Source organism: Ambystoma mexicanum, chromosome 1p (assembly GCF_040938575.1).
Source record: "Ambystoma mexicanum isolate Mex_15411 chromosome 1p, UKY_AmexF1_1, whole genome shotgun sequence".
NCBI classification, from domain to species: Eukaryota; Metazoa; Chordata; class Amphibia; order Caudata; family Ambystomatidae; genus Ambystoma; species Ambystoma mexicanum.
In genome coordinates, this window is record NC_090921.1 from 1,173,906,918 (window position 1) to 1,173,927,586 (window position 20,669).

Consider the following 20,669-nt stretch of genomic DNA (forward strand, 5'->3'; position numbering starts at 1 on the left):
GAAGACTCATCTCCCTGGCCTCATGGGAATGGGCTCCCCCTCTGGGAGAAGTGATTAAATCAATGATTAGTCACAGCACATATATAAGTAACCAAACATCCCAGGTGTACAAGACTAGGGTGATACAAAAGTATCCCCACTGCTTTGTAAAATGCAGTGTGCACTGTTAAAAAGTTACCAAAAGGTTGAAGACAAAAGTGATACATGTTTTTTCCCCATAACAAAATTAGCAAAAAGGGACCTCTGGTAGTGCATGGGGACACCTGAAGAGATATCAAGCTGGGTACCGCCGGGGCTGGACCACTATACTGAAAATCCTTTTAAGAGGATTGACATGTGGGTGGAGGAAAGCCAGAGACTAAAAAAAAAAAAATCAGCAACAGCACAAGTCAGTGTTCAGTTGATGCCGAGAGCAGCTGGGAGCCTCCTTGCTGCAAAACGGGCCACAGGGAGTAGGAGAATATGGAACTGCCTAACACGAACTTCCCGGAAATGGAGGACGGCCATAACATGGAACATGCAAGCTCTGTGTTGAAATCCGGGAACCTTCATGGCCAGGATCACGGCTGCCGGTCTACAAAAGGAATGCAACGTCACATTGCAAGATATGAAATACAAACATTGAGAACCTGACATCTGCAGTGAGCTGGCAAGAAAAATAACTGTGCTGAAGTGGGGATCCCTCCACCCATATACTTAACTCAAGGGGTTAAGAGTTCAGCCTTAAAACCCACCCAAAAGTGGTGAATCCCTCAAACAGAAGGTCCTGCTGTGTGGGACACCAAACACAAGAGAAGGAATATGCATGTGTTCTGAGAGAGTCACATGAGGTGAAACTAGAAGCAGGACTTGAATGTTACACTAGGAATTTGTTGTGAGAAAATCTTGAATGCTTGACCAGCCTCTTCAAGGAGCCTCTCCTCAACACCTAGGCCATCAAGTCACCTCCTGCACCACCTGACTCGCTGGACACCATCCACCACTCTCCTCCTGCCACCCTGTACCCCTCATCTGAGCCCCTCTGTATATCTATTCTGTTGCCTCTGAAAAGTGCTCAGTTATGCATCTATACTGTTTTATACCTCTGTAAAGCGTTCTGTTTCTTCTTGAAGCTAGGTCCACACTCAGTAAATCGACCCACAGACTGCAGCAACTCTCCATAGCTTTCGCTGTGCTTCAAGGAGGAGTGAGTTGAGCCATGTTGATATTTACCCACTGGCAATAGGCACAATGCAGGATGTGGCAACTAAAGCGGATATACACCTGATACAAGAGGAATTTAAGTCTACGAGGAGTGACAACACCTCAATGATTGAGTTGAAATGGATAGTGGAAAAAGTCAAAGCAATGGAGGCACGGCAAAACAATTATCGGCAGATCTTATGGAGATGTGTTTGGTGGGCAGATACAAGACCTGGAGATGAGAGAAATGCATTTGGCCCCGCAAATTGATGACCTGGAAAACCGAGAAAGGAGGTGTAACACACATTATGGGGTCACAGGAAAAACAAGGTGAGACAGCCCCATCCCTAGAACGAACGGTCAAAGGCATTTTAACGATCCTTATTGGTGTACCTGGAGATACTGAATTATTGTTTGACAAGATAGACATAGGGGCTGGCCCACCAGGAGGTCCACAATCTGTTCTAGGGAAGTGTTATTATTTCAAACAGATAAACAGAAATTGGAGGAAAGAGAAAATGAATATCATTGAATTTGACGACTCTAAAATCTGTATCTACCAGGATCCATCAGCGTTGACACTGACCAAACAAACAAATAATGTTGTCTGTTGATTCAATGGCAACGAGATCAGGAGATACAATAAAAATGGGGATACCCTTTTTCATTATGCTTCCAGTATCAGAATGAAGAATTTAGAGTAACAGTGGTGGAGGTAGAAGGCGTCCTGAAATGACTTAAAGAGGAAGATCGTAAACCCCGGTCTGGGATAAATGCACCATGGGCCACGAATCCTCGATAGAGGATTGAAACATCAATCAAGGAGGGGTCGTCAAAACAGACCCAGTTTTGCAAATTGAATACCCCCAGAATGAGTCCTTTGAACATTGGTGTCTAAAGGGTCATGGTTTATAGTCCATTTAAGGGGGCTAAAGGACTTCTCGGGAGACGGGTACTTTCTTAATGGCATATATACATTTGAAATTACAATATATGTGAGATTTGATGAGGGGTCCTTCAATGATTTGAATATATGTTTAAAGGATGAGCAGGTTTCTTTTTGGTGGCCCTTATTTGAAAGGGTGTCACTTAAAGGGGGCGCAACAATCCTAACACTGGAGTAGAGAGCGGAGTACGGGAATGAGGGGGAGGTTTAAAGAGGGGACAATGTTTTGGACGTCGATTTTTGTATAGTTATTGACAGGGGAATGAGGGGGATAGTGACATTTACTGTGTTGCAGAAAGTTTTGAAATATGATTATAGGGACTATGTGCAAATTTGCAAGACACCATGGCAGTACGAATGGACAGACGATGGCACACTAATGCACTACATACAGGCACCTTAAATGTGAAGTGCTTAAACTCTGCAGAAATGATCGATGATGCTTAGAGAATTTAAATAGTCTTATTGGGATATCCCTTTCCTCCAGGAACTTAAACAAGGAGCAGGGAGGAATACAATTTGAGCGGGAAGGACCTTGGAACAAACCTGCAGCCATCAAGCACAGCCAGAAAGGCAGGAGTGGGGTTGCTGGTCTTCAAGGTATTAGGCCTGGAAATATCCCAGGTGGAGAGGGGAATGGAGGGGCTCCTCCTTGCAGTGAAAGGGACAATTGGTCATAATGAGGTGACCCCATGCTCCATATATGTCTCGAATCAGCATCAAGTACCCTTTCTTAAAGAGGAATTGGTATTTTTAGACAGGTGGAAAGCAGGGATTCTGTGGTGGCGATTTTAACCTATTAGTAGACCCGCAACAAGACTCGTTCTATCAGATAGGGAGCAATCTGACCCAGGATTAGAACAGAAGAAAAGCTATGTTCTTTTATGAAGGAATACTTTGCAATAGAATCGTGGAGAAAGTTGCACCCGCAACAGAGTGCTTACACATGCTTCTTACCTCCTCACAAAACATTCTGACAAATTGACCGATTATTAATAGATCCTGCATATGAATATACTATATTAGCTGCAGAAATACAAGTGGTCAGCCCATGACATGTGTAGACTATCTCTGGATTTGGGCCCCCACTCCACTGCACAGACGAAGGATATGTAACAATACCTTATTTAAAGGTACCTTTTTTCAAGCAACGATTAAATCGGAAATTGGGGACCATTTTAAGAGAAACAATACAGCAGACATACCACTTTGCACAGTATGGGAAGCAGCCAAAGCCATCTTTCGGGGTCTTTTGATCTCCGAGGGGTCCCGCGAAAAAAAGGTTGAGGCTACAGAGGGAAACTGTACTCTATTAAATAAGGGAACGAGGAGGATCTAAGAAGGAGTGCAGACCAATTGGAAGATAAACTGAGTAGTAGAATTGAGACCATAACTTGGAGACCTATGGAGCGGTAAAGCCTTGCCTCAGCTTCAGTATTTAAAATGGAAATACTATGCAAAGGGTGACCAGGCCCATACACTGCTAAAGATCCGCCTCAGAGGGCGGAGAGAATGATCTACAAAATTCGAAATTGCCAGCGTACAGTCCTGACACAGCCAGGGGACAAAGCCCAGAGATTTGGGCAATACTTTGCCTGCCTGTACACTGCTGAGCGAGGAAGTAGTCCTATAGAGATACAAGAGTATTTAGTAAATCTGTCCCTTCTGACCCAGTCTGTAGAGGAGAGGGTGCTGATGGACGCTTCTATAGGCCCAAATGAAGTGCTTTGAGCAATCTCCACGCTGAAAGCGAGATTGGTGTCAGAGCATGATGGGTTTACTTCAACATTTTACAAGAGACATGTTGCATTACTAACTCTGTTCTTGAGCAAACTGTTTAATAGTATCTTCGATGGTGAGGGAGCTCTGGAATCCTTTTCACAAGCAAGAATAGTGGTAATCCCAAAGAGGGGAGGAATTAGATTGACTGTGGATCCTACCGCCCAGTATCACTACGAAACGTTGACGCACTAATATACAGGAGTGTACTTGCAAATCAACTTAGTAGAGTCTTAACCAAACTGATACATTCGGATCAGGTCCGATTAGTTGAGGGTAGGCAGGGGGCGGATAATATCTGTAAGAGGTTGGACCTTATGGGAGAAATTGGTGAGGGAGATCTGGACCCGCTGCTGGTGTTATTAGATGCAGAAAAGGCTTTTGATCAGGTGGAGTGGCCCTCTCTAGAAGGTGGGGCTAGTCTTGAGATGGTTTACAGGGGTGAACGCTCTATATCTAGCCCCAGTGGCTAAAGTGGTAGTCAATGATATATCACCTGAGAAGTTTTAACTGAGCCAGGGAGCAAGACAGGTCTGCCCCTTATCCCCCTTGATCTTTGCCCAGACACCGGAATCATGAGCAGAAAGGAAAGACTGGTACAGGGCTTAGAGAGATATGGGAAAGAACACAAATGAGCCATCTTTGCAGACATCCTGAAATCTATATCGGGTCGCATTGTGAGCGTCAAGAAAAAAAAAGCACTTTACCAGACGATTTGGTCAAGTAAAAAATATAATTTCATGTGTAGACAATGTCCAATGTCTGGAGGCAAAAGTTACGTGTTTCACACCATTACAAGATGCATGATCACACACTAGTTCTTTTCCCACAATGCTATAATTCTAGTTACCAAGTGAAACTATGACACCAAACAATGTCTTGCTCAAGGATTGTTGTGTCTGTCATTGGCTTGGGAGTACAAGGTTACTCAATTCCTCGGCTCACTATCCTGAAGGGTGCCAGCACTCCCATTTCAGAGGGGCTGGAGGGCACAGCCACCCTTCCAACAAACAAGGTCTGAAATCTCCCTTTGCTTGAAGATGGCACTGGGCAGCTGTCTAGAATGTACCAAAAGCTTTCAGTCTTTACAGCCTGGATTCATTCTCCAAACGCCTGAAAGAGGTGGCCGATATCTGGCCCAGGTTTGAGACTTTCTGTGCCATAGATTGTTTTATTAATGGCCCTGTATTGCTCAGAATGTAAATAAAACAACTTACTTGGTGAAACTGGATTGCGTCAGTTGCTGCTGGGTTTATCCAGAAATCTTTAAAAAAAACATTGGCCAATTTATATTCTGCTCCGTCTGCAACATTGTGTCACAGGAGGGCGGGAAACCTTTGGAAGACGCCAATCTGCGCACATCCTTCCTCCAGTGTGGATGCATATTTTGATAGTCCCAACCAATCTAAGGCCTAACCATGATTTAAAACCGAGAATACACATCCGCATTTTGAGAGTCTCACAGATTGCGCCCTACCGGATATGCCCAACATTGGTCTCACAGCCTCACGCAGCAACATCTTTGGTTTGGCCAGTAAACAAATTAATTTGAGAGGGAACAGGGTCTATTTTGCATTGCTTTGGGGCAGAACCCTAGTTTCAGCGCAACTTTAAACACTTGCAAAATACTGGTTTACTTCTAGTTTTGATTGAATATAATGACTTCATGTACGGTTCGTGCACAATGGAATGGAGTCCATACTGCGTGACCCAGAGGAAGACCACCAATTTTTGTTATTATGCCAGTACTAGAAATACCCAAGGAAAAAATTACTATCAGATTGATTAATTGCTGCCATATCGATTTGCCGATATTTAAGAATCACTGTGTATAGATTCTCAAGTGAATCGTTTGTAGTATTACTGAACAATGTTAATATCCTTTTTGTATGGTAGTTTGTCCTAGTGTGCTGTTTTTAATGGAAATGTTTAATTTCGGAATACAACGTAAATTTATGAATTCGTTACACCCTTCAAAAAACATAGTTCACATTTTATACATGAATATGTTCTTAAGACTATATAAAAAGGGATTATGGATAGTAGAAGGAGGGGTATTTTTTTATTTTATAAAGACAACAGGGGGCTAGCTCTGGGGCAACACATTTGTCTTGGAAGCAAGACCACGCAGCACAACACACATTCGAATCCCGATCCTGCACTTGTAAAACAATCGCTGATATTAAGCGCTTTATAAAAGAACAATTATAATAATTATAATGTATAACTTTACTGCCCAAGCGCCATATGGATCCCCTGTTAAAGACCAGATAGATTCTGAGATGGTGGACTCCATTGAGGAGGAAAGTCAGCATCAATCGCACTACGTACCTGACACGCATCAATGCCGCCAGTTAAGTAGCCACTGCAGAGCATGCGCGGAGTAATCTGGCCCTTGGTGACAACGTTGCAAACGGTGTCATTGATGGACTTCACTTTGGCCTTTTGCAGCACTGATGCCAACTGTCCTGTTAGAAGAGAAAACAGAAAAGATGCATTACCGCAACGACTATGAGGGAACATCGAGGGGATTTGAAAGCACTTGACGTTCTTCAGAGATTTTAAAAGCTCTTAAGTGTGTGGAAACAACCAAGAACGGGGAGAGCAAGTGTGCAAGGTGGAAAAAACAGCAAGGGATTAAAGCAAAAAGAAATGAGCCCCATTGAAAATGATGGCAATCGCACCTTCCAAGCATCCAACCTTGCTTACCCCCTTGTAGCCACCTTGGCACCAGGCTGGTACACCACAAACATAATTATGCCCTATTCCTCCATACCAAAATGGTTATGAGTCACCATGCTTAGCATCAAGAAGCGTCTGAAATGACATTTTTGTTGCTACTCAAAATACAAAAATAACCAGCTAAAAATGCGGGTGTGATCAATTTGTATCAAAAATGTTCTACTTCACATTTTATTATTCGTCCTAACTGAAGCCGCATCATCCTCATCAAATAATCCAGAAAATACAAGATAAAAATACAATGCAATGTTTCAAACAGTAAAAAAATTGCTCGAACATCCGCCCTCTCCCCAAAAAAAGAAAAAAGAAAATCACAGTGGAAATTGTGCCATATAAAGTGCATAAAGCATTGGATACAATTGTGCAAGTGCATATGACTAAAACTTGTCCTGGCACGCTGTATTATGCTAGTGACAGATGGTACTTCCTGGTTCTGGACCTATCCTGTCATTCTACTCTCAGTAACCCACACCACCCTCTTTCTTCCAGAGCCACGTGACCACCAGGAGACCACCCCAGGGCGGTTACAGTGTAGGGTATGAGACAACATGACTGGTTTGCGTCATACAATACACTTCTTGTTTTTTAAGTGCCAGGACCTGGACCCTTCTTAGCAACCAAGCACAATGAATAAATTTGCAGAAGGCAAACCCGGACAATTCATCAAAGGTCATTTTAGAGGGAATAAATGCATCAGGTAAATATCTAATATGCTTCAACAAGATGGATATCAGGACATTCCAATGCACACCGACTCCCCCGCCCCCATTCCCCCTCCCGATATAATGTGGGCATACAAATGGTGTATGGTTTCCTGCTCAGTGGTCAAAGTGAAAAAAAAGAAGTAGCAGAACTATGTTCCCTGCTGGTCTGCCCCCTTTCTCCACAAACCCCATCACCACGCACAATGCAACACACACACCTGCTGTTTAAGGGAATGCTCAGTGCAGCGCACTGAGCTGCACGTTTCAACTTCCTTCTACACTTATTTTAATACAAAACCATTCCAGAACAGTTCCTTTTTTATTTTTTTTTTTTTTAAAAAAAGGAAGTATAGGAACAGTAAAAGTAAAAAAATAAAAGAGGAGCACCACTCCCAACTGCTCCCGCCCACTTCAACCACTGGCTCTGCTGTACAAACTGGGCATTGCTCTGAGCCATCATGTGCCAGGTATATAACAAATGCCAAGGGGTAGAGTGCTGAATCCGTCTCCGGTATAAAGAGCGTGCAAAGGATGGAATAACATGCAGATAAGACTTGTCCAAAGACCGGTTTCCAATATGGATGTGCGAAAGCTTGCGTCGAGGATCTAAAATAGGCTTCCATCTTGGCCCTCAGCTTGTGAATGCTGCTTGAACTAACTTCATTGTACGACCATCTAATAACGCGGTTAGTCTACAGAAGCGAAAGCTCCATGGAATCCAATTCAGTTTTCATATGCCTACACAAAGGAATGTCCGTCCCACCAGTCTGAGAAAGGAGGTCCGTTGTTGCCCCTAGTTTTCCAAATGTGGAGGGGTCCAGAGGTGCGCCCAATACAATATTTGCCGATGAACTCTTACATCCGAGATGTTCATTTGATCCAACCATCTGTACGGTCATGTTTGCTGTGATAACCGGAAGAAGGGTTCTCTTTTCAGGAATCTATTTCCCACTACCTACAATCTTGCGGGTTTAACAAATCCCCACATTTCACTGCCATAAACTGCTGTGGACCTAGAATGCACGTCGTATGTTGCACTGGAGACAGGGCGCCGTTCCTGTGCATGTGTGGCAATTATTCCATTTGGGCAGACCAACTACCATTGCTTGTGAATCTCGTCCATAAATACTCAAATCTATCAACTTGCTCGATAGAGTGACCCTCAATGGGAATATGTGATCTGGGTTGTTTTTTGAGTCCGGGATGTAGTGCCATCAACTTAGGTTTGTCGATCTTGATCCTTAGGCCACTCTCCAACACCCATCGTGGAATGCTGCCACTTGCTTCGCCAGGCCCACGTGGATAGCTTTATTTATTTAGCGTACTAAGCCCAGAGACATTAAGGCGCTGGTTACAGACAGGCATTGGGCATTGAAGACAACAGTTCATGGCAATACTGCAGTTGGTGCAAAAAGTTTTGTTGTTTCCAGAAAGTCCAATAGGCTTGCTCAGATCTTGGGGCTAAAAGGTAGGGAGTTCCAGGTTTTTGCAGCGATTACCGGGTAGCTGCTTCCTCCCGATTTCATCCTGCTGAATCTGGGGATGGTCAGTTGGTTTGCATATGGTGACCGAGTGGGTCTTGAGACAGATCTGGGTGCAGTGTTGACCAGGCATTTTTGCATGATGGCCAAGGTCTTGAATAGGATGCGTTCACAGACGGGATGCCAGTGGGCTCTTGATCTTGCAGCAGAGATGTGCTCACGTTTTTGGTATGTACAGTGCTGCCCTGAGTGAGTTATTTTGAATTATTTGGAGTTTGTTAATGTTATTTTGTCAGCAAAAAGGGGAGGTTACAGTGTCCCGGTTTGGCGCGTCGGTCTGCATTTTCTCAACCAGACTATTAACTTATTAACATAAATGGGAAAAAAAAAAAAAAAAAAAAAAAAGAGTGGGGGCCAGTACACAGCCTTGTCTCACTCCAAGGCCGAGGTTAGAGGCAGTAGTATCCCCAGCTGAGTTCCATGAGACTCTTTTTGGAATAAAGACCAATGATAGCTTGCAAGAGTCTAGTATGCATTTTCAGTTCGACAATTTACACAGCTTGTTTCTCGGGACCCATGAAATGCTGCCTTTAGGTCAATAAAGGCAGTGTAGAAAGTCATCTTCTCCAACAGGACATTTCTGGTGTAATGAAAACAATCTGAATGGCTGGTCTGTTGTACTCCGGGTCAGGATGAAAGCTGACCTTAAGGCGACCAACCAATTTCCCTGGCCCAATAAGCTAAGTGAAACAATGGAATGTGCACATAGATTTTAGCAACGCATCCAATAAGGATAAAGGCCTGTTGGCCAGATTGTCTTTTCCTCCTTCGTTGTATAGTGGGACAATGGTTGCCTGTATCCAGGAGCTAGGCCCTCCCCCCTCCTCCCCCAGTTTGGCTGCTCTATTGAAAAGGAAAAGACTGGGCCCCGAAGGACTAATTGAGTCTTCAAAATTGCTACAGGCACCATATCGGGTCCTGGAGCCATCCCCCATTTCTGGAGCTCAATTGCATCCTTAACCTTCTTTCAAAGCAATTTTCTATTCTGATGCACCCCCCCTCTGTAGGGTCTCCTTCACAGTCTAATACTTCCATAGGGGATTCACAACCGGGAGAGGGGTAGAGTTTGGTTAAGTGGGTTCTTCATGTCTCTTCTGGTATACTAACCTGTACGGCGTTCTTTTCCCCGAGCCGTGGCTCCTGCTACCTTGTTCCAAAATGTAGAGCTCTTTCTTGCTTAAGGCTGCTAAAAGTTCCTGCCATATTTTTCGACAGACTTGTTTTTAGATTTTAAGACCCTTGTACGCTGCCCTAAAAGCTCTCAAGATTGATTTGTCTGGACCCATGGGGTTCTTCAGTTCAGCGAAGTGTGTAGTCTTGGCCTGGCGACAAACCTGGTCAAACCAGCTTGTATGTTGTATGGCTTTCGAGTGCACCAACTTATTTGGTTTAGTTACATAAGGCACATTCCCTGAAGAAAATGGGTCATTGTAGTGCGACAATGTCGGTACAATGCAAACTATTTGCTAGTAATGATATAAGAAGGGGCAATATGGCATATTAAGATAGTAGGTTCAATGTCACCCTCTAGAATATCCGCCCATGTTATTCCCCGGGGCACATTGCCCTGTATGGTAATGTTAGCATCTTCTCACTAGTGCCAAATCTTGCGCATAAGGGCTGACTGTCGCCATCTCCTTGTGCATCAACACGCATCCCTTTGACCAGCGACCAGTCTTAATGACCCAATAAGAATATAATCCATGTTTACTAATGTGGGTCTGGCCGGTTGATCCCCAGTACACCTGCCATCACAGGCTGTTAATTCAAGGTTAGCAAGAATGTGTGGCGTTTCAAGAGCAGACGTATGCGCTTTCACTGCATATTTTGGTACTAAGTCCAGGGTATCCCAGGCTGCATCCTCTTCCCTGAAAAGGCTGGTCAATCCTTTCAGTGGCTAGAACTGAGCATTAAGGTAGACTGCTTGTTACACAGTGCTCTAGTACCTCGGCCAAGAGTCTAGTACCTTACTTTAGCACAGAGCAAACCGATTAATAAATGAATGGACCAGCAGGCAAGGAAACAGTGGGTATCTTGGGAGAGCAAGATTAGGAAAATGGTCTTGAGAATCAGAGGGACGGAAGCCATGAAGGGATGAGGAAGAATAAGAGGCAAGGAATAGTAGAGGCAAAATGTAGGAAAGAAACCAGGAAGAAGCTGAGCCCAGCGCAGCAGAAGGTCTAAAGAGGTGGCAAATGAATGCTTGTTGTAGGGCAGGGGTCTGCAGCCTTTGGCTGTCCAGCGGTTTTGTACTACAGCTACAATCCGCTGTAGCTTGCATAGTCAACGGCGGGAGGGGGAGTCACGTGAGGCATAATCCAAAATATCAGGAGATCCACAAGTTACGGACCCGTGGTGTAGGAGACAAAGTCCCTTGACTGAGACAAGGAGGGGTTTTGAGAAATTGGTGTGGGTAAATGCCAAGTGGAAGAGTGGCGGGAAACCAGCAAAGAGGTGTGGAGGAAAGGCTAGGTGGAAATTAAAATGTAATTGAGGAGGGGACGAGAGGGGGAAAAAAAACGAGAAAATAAACCCAGGGTTGATGGATCTCTGGTCAATACAAATGGATTTTTGTGGGTATCTGGATTCTGTCTCCTCCCCATACATTTCAACACATCACGAGCAGAATCTATTTTAATAAAACAAGTTATACCTATGGCTTAAGTCCTTAGCTCTGACTTCATGTCCCTAAGGTGGAAAGGAATCCGTTCCTGGTTGGGTCGAAGGAACAGCCAAAACTGAGCTCTCCCTATCCTGGCTCACTACTTTCCTACACTTTCTAAAAAAGGTGCACGCCGTGTGGGAGTCAAAGAATTCCTTTATTCATGCTGCTACCCCTTGGTGTGACTTCTACTAAAATCACAGCGATCTGTGTTCCAATATTCCTTGGTCCCATTCCTGCTGTGTTTATAAAAACAATAGATCATTTCTACAAAGCTCATATATTGATTCTGAGTCAAGTGGGTCAGGTCATCACCCTGAACCTGTATTTGTCAACCGGTTTCAGCGGGGGAATATAGTTTGCTGCTTTCTTCAGGACTATAGATTATGCTTATTTAGGGCACTCTATACATTCATAAAAAGACAGTAGTGACTGTTCTCTGTCCTTCAATTGCTTTGTCTGGATCCGGCGTGGTACATTTAGATGGGACATCTCATCTGCATATCAGCTCCCGCCATCCGTTGTCTACTGTAGTAGAGAATCGGTCGGTCTCTGTGCTCTTTCTCCCTGGGGCCCTGGTTTCGTCACCTTGATGGTATTGGTGCTCAGTATTCACGTGTTTTCTTGTCTCATTTATTTTCACAGGTATTGTGTTCCAGGGACTGTCATGCCTCGAACGTCATGTTCACGCCGCTCCGGTTTGTTTTCTTTTCCTGTGATGGATCTCTGAACAGTGATATTGCCAAATTAGCAATTGTGCCTAATAGAGTGTTCTCCTTTACTTTGCATCATATCGCACTTTAAGATTGAGTATTTACCTTTATAGGCGGAATGCTGTGCTTTCATGTTATCTAGTTTCTATGCTCAGACATGTTGGCTAACCAAATTGAGCACAAGTAATCCTTGTATTTTAGTTAACACTTCCAAACAATGCATGCTATATATATATATATATATATATATATATATATATATATATATATATATATATATATATTAGGCGTGCAAATCACACCTGTTCCTGTGATAGTGACTGTATGAAATAGGTGGACTAGCTTTAATAGCCGATTTGTGTTCAGACTCATGATTTTAAAGGAGATTCATGAAACCAATGTCCATCTGAAATGAAGTCTCATCTTCTGATCCAAACGTTGAGATGAGCAATGGATGTGGAGAAAGGGCCAGCAGTAGACGCTGAAAGGGAGGCATTGGGGAAATCTCAGCAGAAACTGACTGTGGGAGGGATTCTGCAAATTGGCTGCAGAGACACAAGCAAGAAGGAGAGGAGTGGCAAAGAAACCGAAGAATGCACAGAACAGTGCCAATGGGAGGCATGCCATACCAGGACTCACCATTCTCCGAAAGGAGCCCCCAGCCTGTGACATAGCAGGACATGCCAGTGGGGAAAACATGAGTGGGGGCTGGCAGGCAGATGGGCGCAATTGTGTCCGTGAATACCAGCGTCTCTCTCAGCTCAAGCACGGCAACGTCATAATCAAAGGTGACCTCGCTGAACTGGCGGTGTGTGATTATGGTCTTCACAGCTCTTGTCTGGACACCAGTCAAGACACCTTGGACGCGCAAGCCACTGTACACCGTCCAACTGCCGGCATTGGCATAGCTGTAAGGGACAAAACAGAAGGACAATGGTGAAAGGGCTATTGGAGAAAACAAAAATGAGTCTTTGTGCATCGAGCTGTGTGTTAAAATACCCCTCAAATTAAAGCAGGCTGTCTTAACCATCCTTTTCTATGTCACAATTTATTTCACTCACATCGTCTTGAAGAAGTTGTACACCTTTTTGGCACTAGAAGCAGCACATACGAGATTGATAACAATTTTACAGGAACCAACTTCCATGAGCTGGGCAATGCTCGCTTTGTGTGGTACAAGATGCCTTTTAGAAGTGGTCCTGGTGTGAAACCGGTTCATGACATTCCCTTCTGTTCTGAAATAGGATGCTTGCAACAAGCACATTCCTGCAGCCTCTACTGTTAAAGATGTACCTAAAAAGGGATTGGGGAGGGGATTGGGGGGCGACGGGAACATCTTTGCAAAGGTCAAAGTGGCAGTGAAGCAGTTACCTAGAAAAGGCACAAGAGGCTCCACCTTACCCTCACTATGGAACCGCAGTCTCAATCTAACCTAAAGGTCGCCACATCCCGATTGCGGCCATCTTCCCTGCCCATCAGTTCCCTACTCAAGATCCGACACAAAGGAGAGTAGACACCTTTTCTCAGAGGTGCTCCTTACAACCATACAGGACCAGGCAGCTAAATGCCACTAGTCAATACTATAGACCTGATCAAAAATGGAATTGCCCAAAAATATCGGAAATAAATTACCTATTTTCGGTCAAAAGGACTATGGTCTTTTCAGCCACGGTTTGTTGCATTACAGTAAAACAACTTAAATTCGCAAAAAAAAACTCTCAAGGACTAGAAGCAATATTCTAAACATGACAGCCCTCCAGTCACCCCAAGACGTTTACCTACCACATTCCACACAAAGTAAATTGACTAGGAACCCCTCCCATTCTCCGGTCCATAAAAAGCACAGACACAAATAAGCCAATGGTGGGGATTTCGTGGATGTGAAGGGTGTTTAAGTCCGAATACCAACATGTACTATGACATTTCAGGCCATGTTGGTGGAACACCCCAGTGGCATTTGTATGTGTTTTGTATTAATGCTTTAGTCAGTCACTTTACATACAAATAAAATACACCGCTTCATCCAGCTTGGAAATACATCATTGGTTCCACATAAGTTACAAATATTGAGAACAGGAGGCCAAAGCAAAAATCAAGGGAAGAAAGCACGTGCTTCAATCTGGGATTTACTGTACACCACCAGGGCGAGTTCTTGGCTAGTCACCAGGGCAACGCTCCTATTCTATTAGCTACATTGCAGAACCTATTAGACACCCCCAGGAGGTAGAGTCGAGGGAAGACCTTGCTGCGCTAGTGTCAAAAGGTACTCAAAGTATTCGCGGCCACCTCATGCAAAGGAAGTAGGGTTAATTTGAAAACGCGAAACCTATTCATTTATGTCAATCCCTCAAATCTCCGCCAAAGAAAGCCTGCATATCCACTGATGCCCAAGGTGGAAAAGGGAATCGTGGTACCAATGGAGTGCTTACTGAAACAGTCCCAACCTTCACTTCATGCAATATAAAGCTAGGAGGAAGCATCATTCTGTGCAGTTCTCGGCTATACATTCCGTGGTCTTGCCCATCTACCCGACCAAACCTGGCAACTATCCCTTCTTACATTCCACCTACCGCAATGCGTTTTACGGTCGATCATGTCCTGCTTTCTACGCCATCCCAATACACCCAGTCAATATTTGTTGCATTTACACATTGTGGATGGCAACCTGGACAAGGATCTCACAGATGCTAAAAAATTACCTGGATGGTGTTCCACGCTACTGGTGAATCTGTAATGGTACAGAATAAAGACAGAGCAGCACTTTCATATGAAGCAATGCATGCTAATATGTCTCACTGCACTAACTGAAAAATGGCATGCAACACCACCACAAGAATGAGCTGTGAAAATCACCATTTGGGTCAGGCGACTACTGCAGGTGTGCATAGCCAAACAGATTCAGAACCATTCTTGGAGCTTCTAAAGCCAAACTGTTCTGCAGGAACGCCCATCAGTCTGCAACAGATGGGCATGTTGAGTGGCAGGATGGAGAGACTTGGAAGGCCATAGCTATGACAGTATCAATCGGACAATGTGCAAAAACCAGATCCATGAAGGTAGGCCGGGTGACTTAGAAAGGCAACAGGGTTACTTACAGGTACTCATTTATCAAATACCGATGGGACAGCTACCTGCAATTGACAAGCACCGTAACACAAGGTGCGCTAACAGGCCTCATTTTGCATCGACGGGCCAAATAGGATACCGCATGCGCATAGAGCCAGGATTACCTGTATGAGGGAGCGCGGCACGAGAGAACATTGCTCACCAATTCTGGCCAGAGGTGCAGAATGAAGATTCAGGAGTGCAGCCTATAGTTTGGTTGCAGCGGAATCTAGGAAGCTGGCAGTGCAAACTCAGGCAGTGTCCCTTCTCTGCTCATGGGCCAGTCATAGGAGTATGGGCGCCTATTGGATCGTGCCTTACCCCTGGGCCAGCTGTAGGCAGGACTGGGTAATCCAAAGGTCTGAAAAAAATATGAGTTCACAGGGAGCCCTATTGCTACTTAAATGTACGCCAAAATTAGAAGTGAAATGTGGATCGGCATTGTAACTGAATGGCCTGTGTGGCCATTGGACCTGCCGCAGCTGCAGTGCACGGACAAGCTCTGGCATGACCAGTTGACTATTGGAGGAATAATCTGCTGGGAAGGTAAAATGGAAAGATTGATGCTCAATAGAACAAGACTCATCACTGCATCCACTCCATCAAAGGACCAGCACAAGCTACAAACCCAGACCAAGGCACGAACTACAATAGCCAGAAATGAAAATTCACACCTTCAGTACAGGATTCGATTTGACTAGTCCTCCTTAATGATGCAACTATTTGATAACGATTGGCTGACCCATTTAAAGGATAGACATTCAAAAGAAAACGCATATTTTTACAAGTGACACATGTAGCCGTAGGGCTTTTAGGTTAGCACAGTGTCCACCCTCTGTACCAAGTTATATTATGCCATGTCACCCAAGCATGTGTGCATCTAAATAGGTTATGAAACTTAATACCACTAATACAACTATTTTTAGATTCTTACCCAAGAAGAACATCTATTTTGACAACTACTGTTTTGCTGCATCTTAAACCAAATTTGATAGCTTTAGTCCAAGCCCTAGCACGTTCGGACTATTTTTAAACCTTGCATGTCCATTAAGAGTTGCTTCCCAGAGCACTACCCAAGTAGAGATTCTGAAAAGCATTCCTAAAAAAAGTCAATCTGTACTTTTCAAAAAATTCCATTTCTAAAACTTCCATGCACATTGGTTTCCCCATCAGCCTTTTGTGCACAAACACAGGTGATATGTTCACTACTCCTGCTCACCTGGTACCAAACAAGCAGACGTGAGTGAACAAGCTTTGCAAACTCCGCTCCACCCACGGGGCCACTTACTTGGTTTTGCCGTTGACCTGGAAGCAGTGGGCAGCAGACACCAGCCAGCGCTCTGAGATGATGGAAGCGCCACAGGTATGGCCCTGACTGCCGAAATGCAGGCTGACCTGCCAGGGCCACTCCCCGATGTCGGAGTCTGTCCCGCCCACAATGCGGTTGTGTTTGTATGGCCGGACCCCGCAGTCTAGAAAAGAAGTTGACAGGATCAGATGGAGTAGATGGCCCACCTGGTCTTTCAAGAGTCAGTGAACCTCCACCCGAGGCTACAGATACACTGCATACCTGCCCACTTAGCTTCCTAGAAACCAGGCAAATACTCAAGGAAAAATTAGGAGCAACAGATATACATGTCGGTCCCTTTATATCACCCCAGTTGTTCCGGTGAGCTGTTCAGACCAGTTTGTGGGCTACTTGTTTCCCAAAAAGGCCATCAGATATTTCCTGTCCGATATGACAACTGCCTTGATCTAAAAAATAAATCTCTGAAGGAATTGCCATGCAGCAGAGATAGTTTGGATGACAAGAATACTTATTTGAAAGTTAAAATATATATAATTACTTGCCTAAAAATATACTAGCTGGAAATCAGAATGACCCTTTAATCTACTGCAATAATCCTTCTGCTCTCAACGTCCGAAAACACGGAGTACATTTGTTAGCTGCATCTCATCTGCAGGCCTGCTCATGTCCCCAGCCACCCACTCTGTCAGATAGTCGGAGAATTAATATGTCCGCAAAAATAGAATAGGGCAGAGGAAGGGCACATCTGGAATAGAAGCATGGGGAACAAAAACGAGAAGGGAAAGTGGAACAGGGAAAACAACAGTATGGAGAACTTTGGGTGAACATTGTTTTCGGAGACATGAGAAGGAAGAAACCACGGGGCAAGTTTTAAAGTGTGAAATGGGCAATTAGGGAAATTAAACTCAATAAGGATGGGAGGCGGGATAGAAATGGCAAATGTGCTAGAAAGGGCATGGAAACGGTTAGGGGCAATGGGTGGTAGAAGGCAAAAAAGGGGCAATGTTAAAGACAGGGGTGTGACGGTGTTACACTAGCCAGCTCCCACATCACGTGGAGAGGGACATGGGGCTACGGGGAGGGGAATGGCGGGACTTGGGAAGTTCAGTTGATGTTTGAAGTAGAGGAATAAAGATGTGTTTCCTCTGCTTGTGTCCGCCTCCTCATTGCAGGCCTGAATGAGTGGGGCCGTGTGGCTAAATTACCAGACCATGTCAGGTCTGGACTCTACAAGGGGCAGCACCGCAGAAGGAATTGGCAGTGATGAGGCGGGATGGTGGCAAAGAGGCAGGAAGGATGGCAGAGGAAAATGTGTCAAGAGACAAAGTAAAAAAGAACCATCTTTCGTCATGAAGGTCAATCGAAAGCAGAATTAGTTGAAAACACGTGCACCTGGACTTGTAAAACGAGACCACACATTCAACCTTGAAAGCACAGCCACTGGCAGTCCAAGCAGGCAACTGGCATTTGATCCCTTTACAGTCTGGAGACGAGAGGGTAAGGGATAAAGGAGGAAAAGAAATCTGAAATCAGGGAAGGGAACCTAGTTAGGGCAGAAATGGGCAAGGGGCACACGTTGAAATTTAAAACCCATAAAACTGATCAGATTCTAAAATCAATTCTAAAATCAAATCAAATCTAGGATGTGGGCATTGGGTACTCACTGCAGTCCATCTCATCAGAATTATCCGCACAGTCATTTTTCGCATCACACTCTGGATTCAGCTGGCTGACGCAGAGATCATTTTTACACTTGTATGTGAAGTCTGTGCACTCAGTTTCTGTAGCTGAGAAGGAGGAGATGGGGAAAAGTGGGTTAAACAGTGGAAAGGTGTTCGTTTCCTCACGTTTTGCATAGGACTTTGGAACAGACATTGCATCAGTGCACCAGATTAATATGGAAAGGCAACACATTAGAACCAGCCTTCACCTATTCTGCACTTCAGTTCCTTCCTCCTTTCAGAGTCTTACTGTATATATTCCATTTACAGAATATTCATGATGCACAAGAGGAACCAAAACCTCATCCAAGGGCATGAGTTCAAACAATTGGATATGGATTGAAGTGTCTAGGACTTTGTGCCCAGTCCAAACCACTTGCAAGTTAGAGTGAGGTGACTCTTGATGAGGACTATCCAGAATTAGGCTACCCACTTGAGTTTGAATGTTGCACGTCCTCCGATAAGTGGGCCAAGTCACACTCAGCCTAGTTTTTTCTGTACATCACAAGCCTTTCTGTAGCCATTAAGGAGGTAAACCACTGGAACTCTAGCAGGATAGGCCACGAGGGATTCCAGGCAATAGTGCTGCCTAAGAAAACTCCCGGATGGCTCAAGATCTGCTCTACATTGAACAAGGGAGGAAAGTAGTGTGGACCTCCCTTGAACTTGTGGGCACAGCCAGTTCAGTTCTGCACCCCATAAGATGTGCTCTCAAACCTTGTGGAAGCCAAAGTTCTGTTTCTGACCTGCATCATCTCAAGCGGGGGGGGCGGGGGCTCCTTTATGGGCAGCTTGCTGGGTGACTTTTGCGAGCAACAGGGAAGCAATCACAACTGAAATATTGGGGTGGGGGACCAATATTGCAAGATGTACTTTTTGGATTGCAGTGATTTTATTTAGCAGCATTAGGACTGTAGTCACAGGTGGAAAGGGAATTAGCTGTGTACAGTGACACCATTTTCACAGCCTGCAGGAATCAATGAAGTACCGGTCACTGTAGGAAGGGTGGGTTCACAGGGGACATCCTTTCACCAAGTAAGAATTTGTTTTTGAGATTAGCTCATTTTGAAAAGCATAATCAAAAAGGAGATCCATCAAGCCCCATGGACTGTCACCCGAAGGATTGGACACGGAGTCTGCCTATTGTAAGAGAATGCCAACTGTTAGGAAAGACTCTTTGCAAACTTCCTCCCTATGGAGCCCGTTCTATTTTGCTCCATTTTGATCCAGTCCTGACCTTTTTCAAGGGAAGTAAAACCTTACTTGCCTTTTGCTCATTGATATGGGGAGACTGGCAAGGCCTTCAGACCATCAGTACTGGGAAACTAGGTTTCCCTTTTTAATTCTCATACTTATCATTGCACACAACAGCCTTACAGTGCAATGGAGAGACTTTCGTATCACTGTAGCCTTTTACAAATGGGATTTGTGGTTACTTTTATATGTGCCTAAGACAAGCCGGTGGCAGAAGTTACATTTTTACAGTTTGGTATTCTTTTTGGTGTGCACATTAGAGATTACCGTGCATGGCTACTAAATGTGGCTAGTGCCCTTAAATGGCCGTGACACAAGACTTTCGTTTGTGCTTTGGCCATATTGTAGTTTGGCCTTCTTCTTGCCTTCTCAGGTCATGAGTCTTTGAAAGGTCATGCACTTGCCCAGGAAAGCTACTGCTTTTGTGGATTAGTGAGCCTGTGTGTGGGGCACCCAGGAAGTGGGATGGAACCATCTAGTTCCAATCCGCATCCCTGGTGCCAGAAAGTCTGGGTGTGGGACAAATTTGAAACCAGACGTTGTCCCTGAATGGACAACTACTGGCTGTTTGAATGGTGCAGATTCTTAACCATAAGTGGGCTTGGACTTGCTTCCAGTTCAGATAAAGGATGCCTGCAGCCATTTCTGCAGATAATCGTTGGAGCCAAAAATCCCTCAAGGAAGAGCAGCCGGCTGAAAATCCACTTCTGAAGTGGCCCAGCATCTCTTCCAGTAGCCAGCCCGATAAAGCCCTGCTCCTCTTTTATCTCCGAAGAACCTGAGTGAAGCTGAAGCTCTTCCACTAGTGGGACCAACTAGTCTCTACACCTTCCAGGATAGACCCCTTCAGAGCTTTTGAGTGTCCCTGGACTGTCTCGTGGGCTACATCGCCAGAAGAGTCACCCCTATGCATTAGAGTCCAGAACATTGGTGGTCGCCCTGCCACTAGTATTCTTCTTCCCAAATGTAACCTTTTCACTTTTAAGGGAACCTGTCCTGGAGCAGCTACCG

General features: G+C 44.7%; 1 protein-coding gene across 2 annotated transcripts in view; it reads right to left on the minus strand.

Annotated features, from left to right (window-relative positions):
• LOC138451027 (suppressor of tumorigenicity 14 protein homolog) overlaps positions 1-20,669 on the minus strand; it is a 338,794-nt gene that overhangs the window by 47,561 nt on the left and 270,564 nt on the right. For both annotated transcript variants that reach the window (XM_069604879.1, XM_069604880.1), the window contains exons 15-18: positions 18,348-18,470; positions 16,663-16,846; positions 12,909-13,177; positions 6,239-6,375 (exon numbers count right to left, since the gene is read on the minus strand). In XM_069604879.1, coding sequence (XP_069460980.1) covers positions 6,239-6,375; positions 12,909-13,177; positions 16,663-16,846; positions 18,348-18,470 — 713 coding nt within the window. The remainder of the gene's footprint in view (positions 1-6,238; positions 6,376-12,908; positions 13,178-16,662; positions 16,847-18,347; positions 18,471-20,669) is intronic.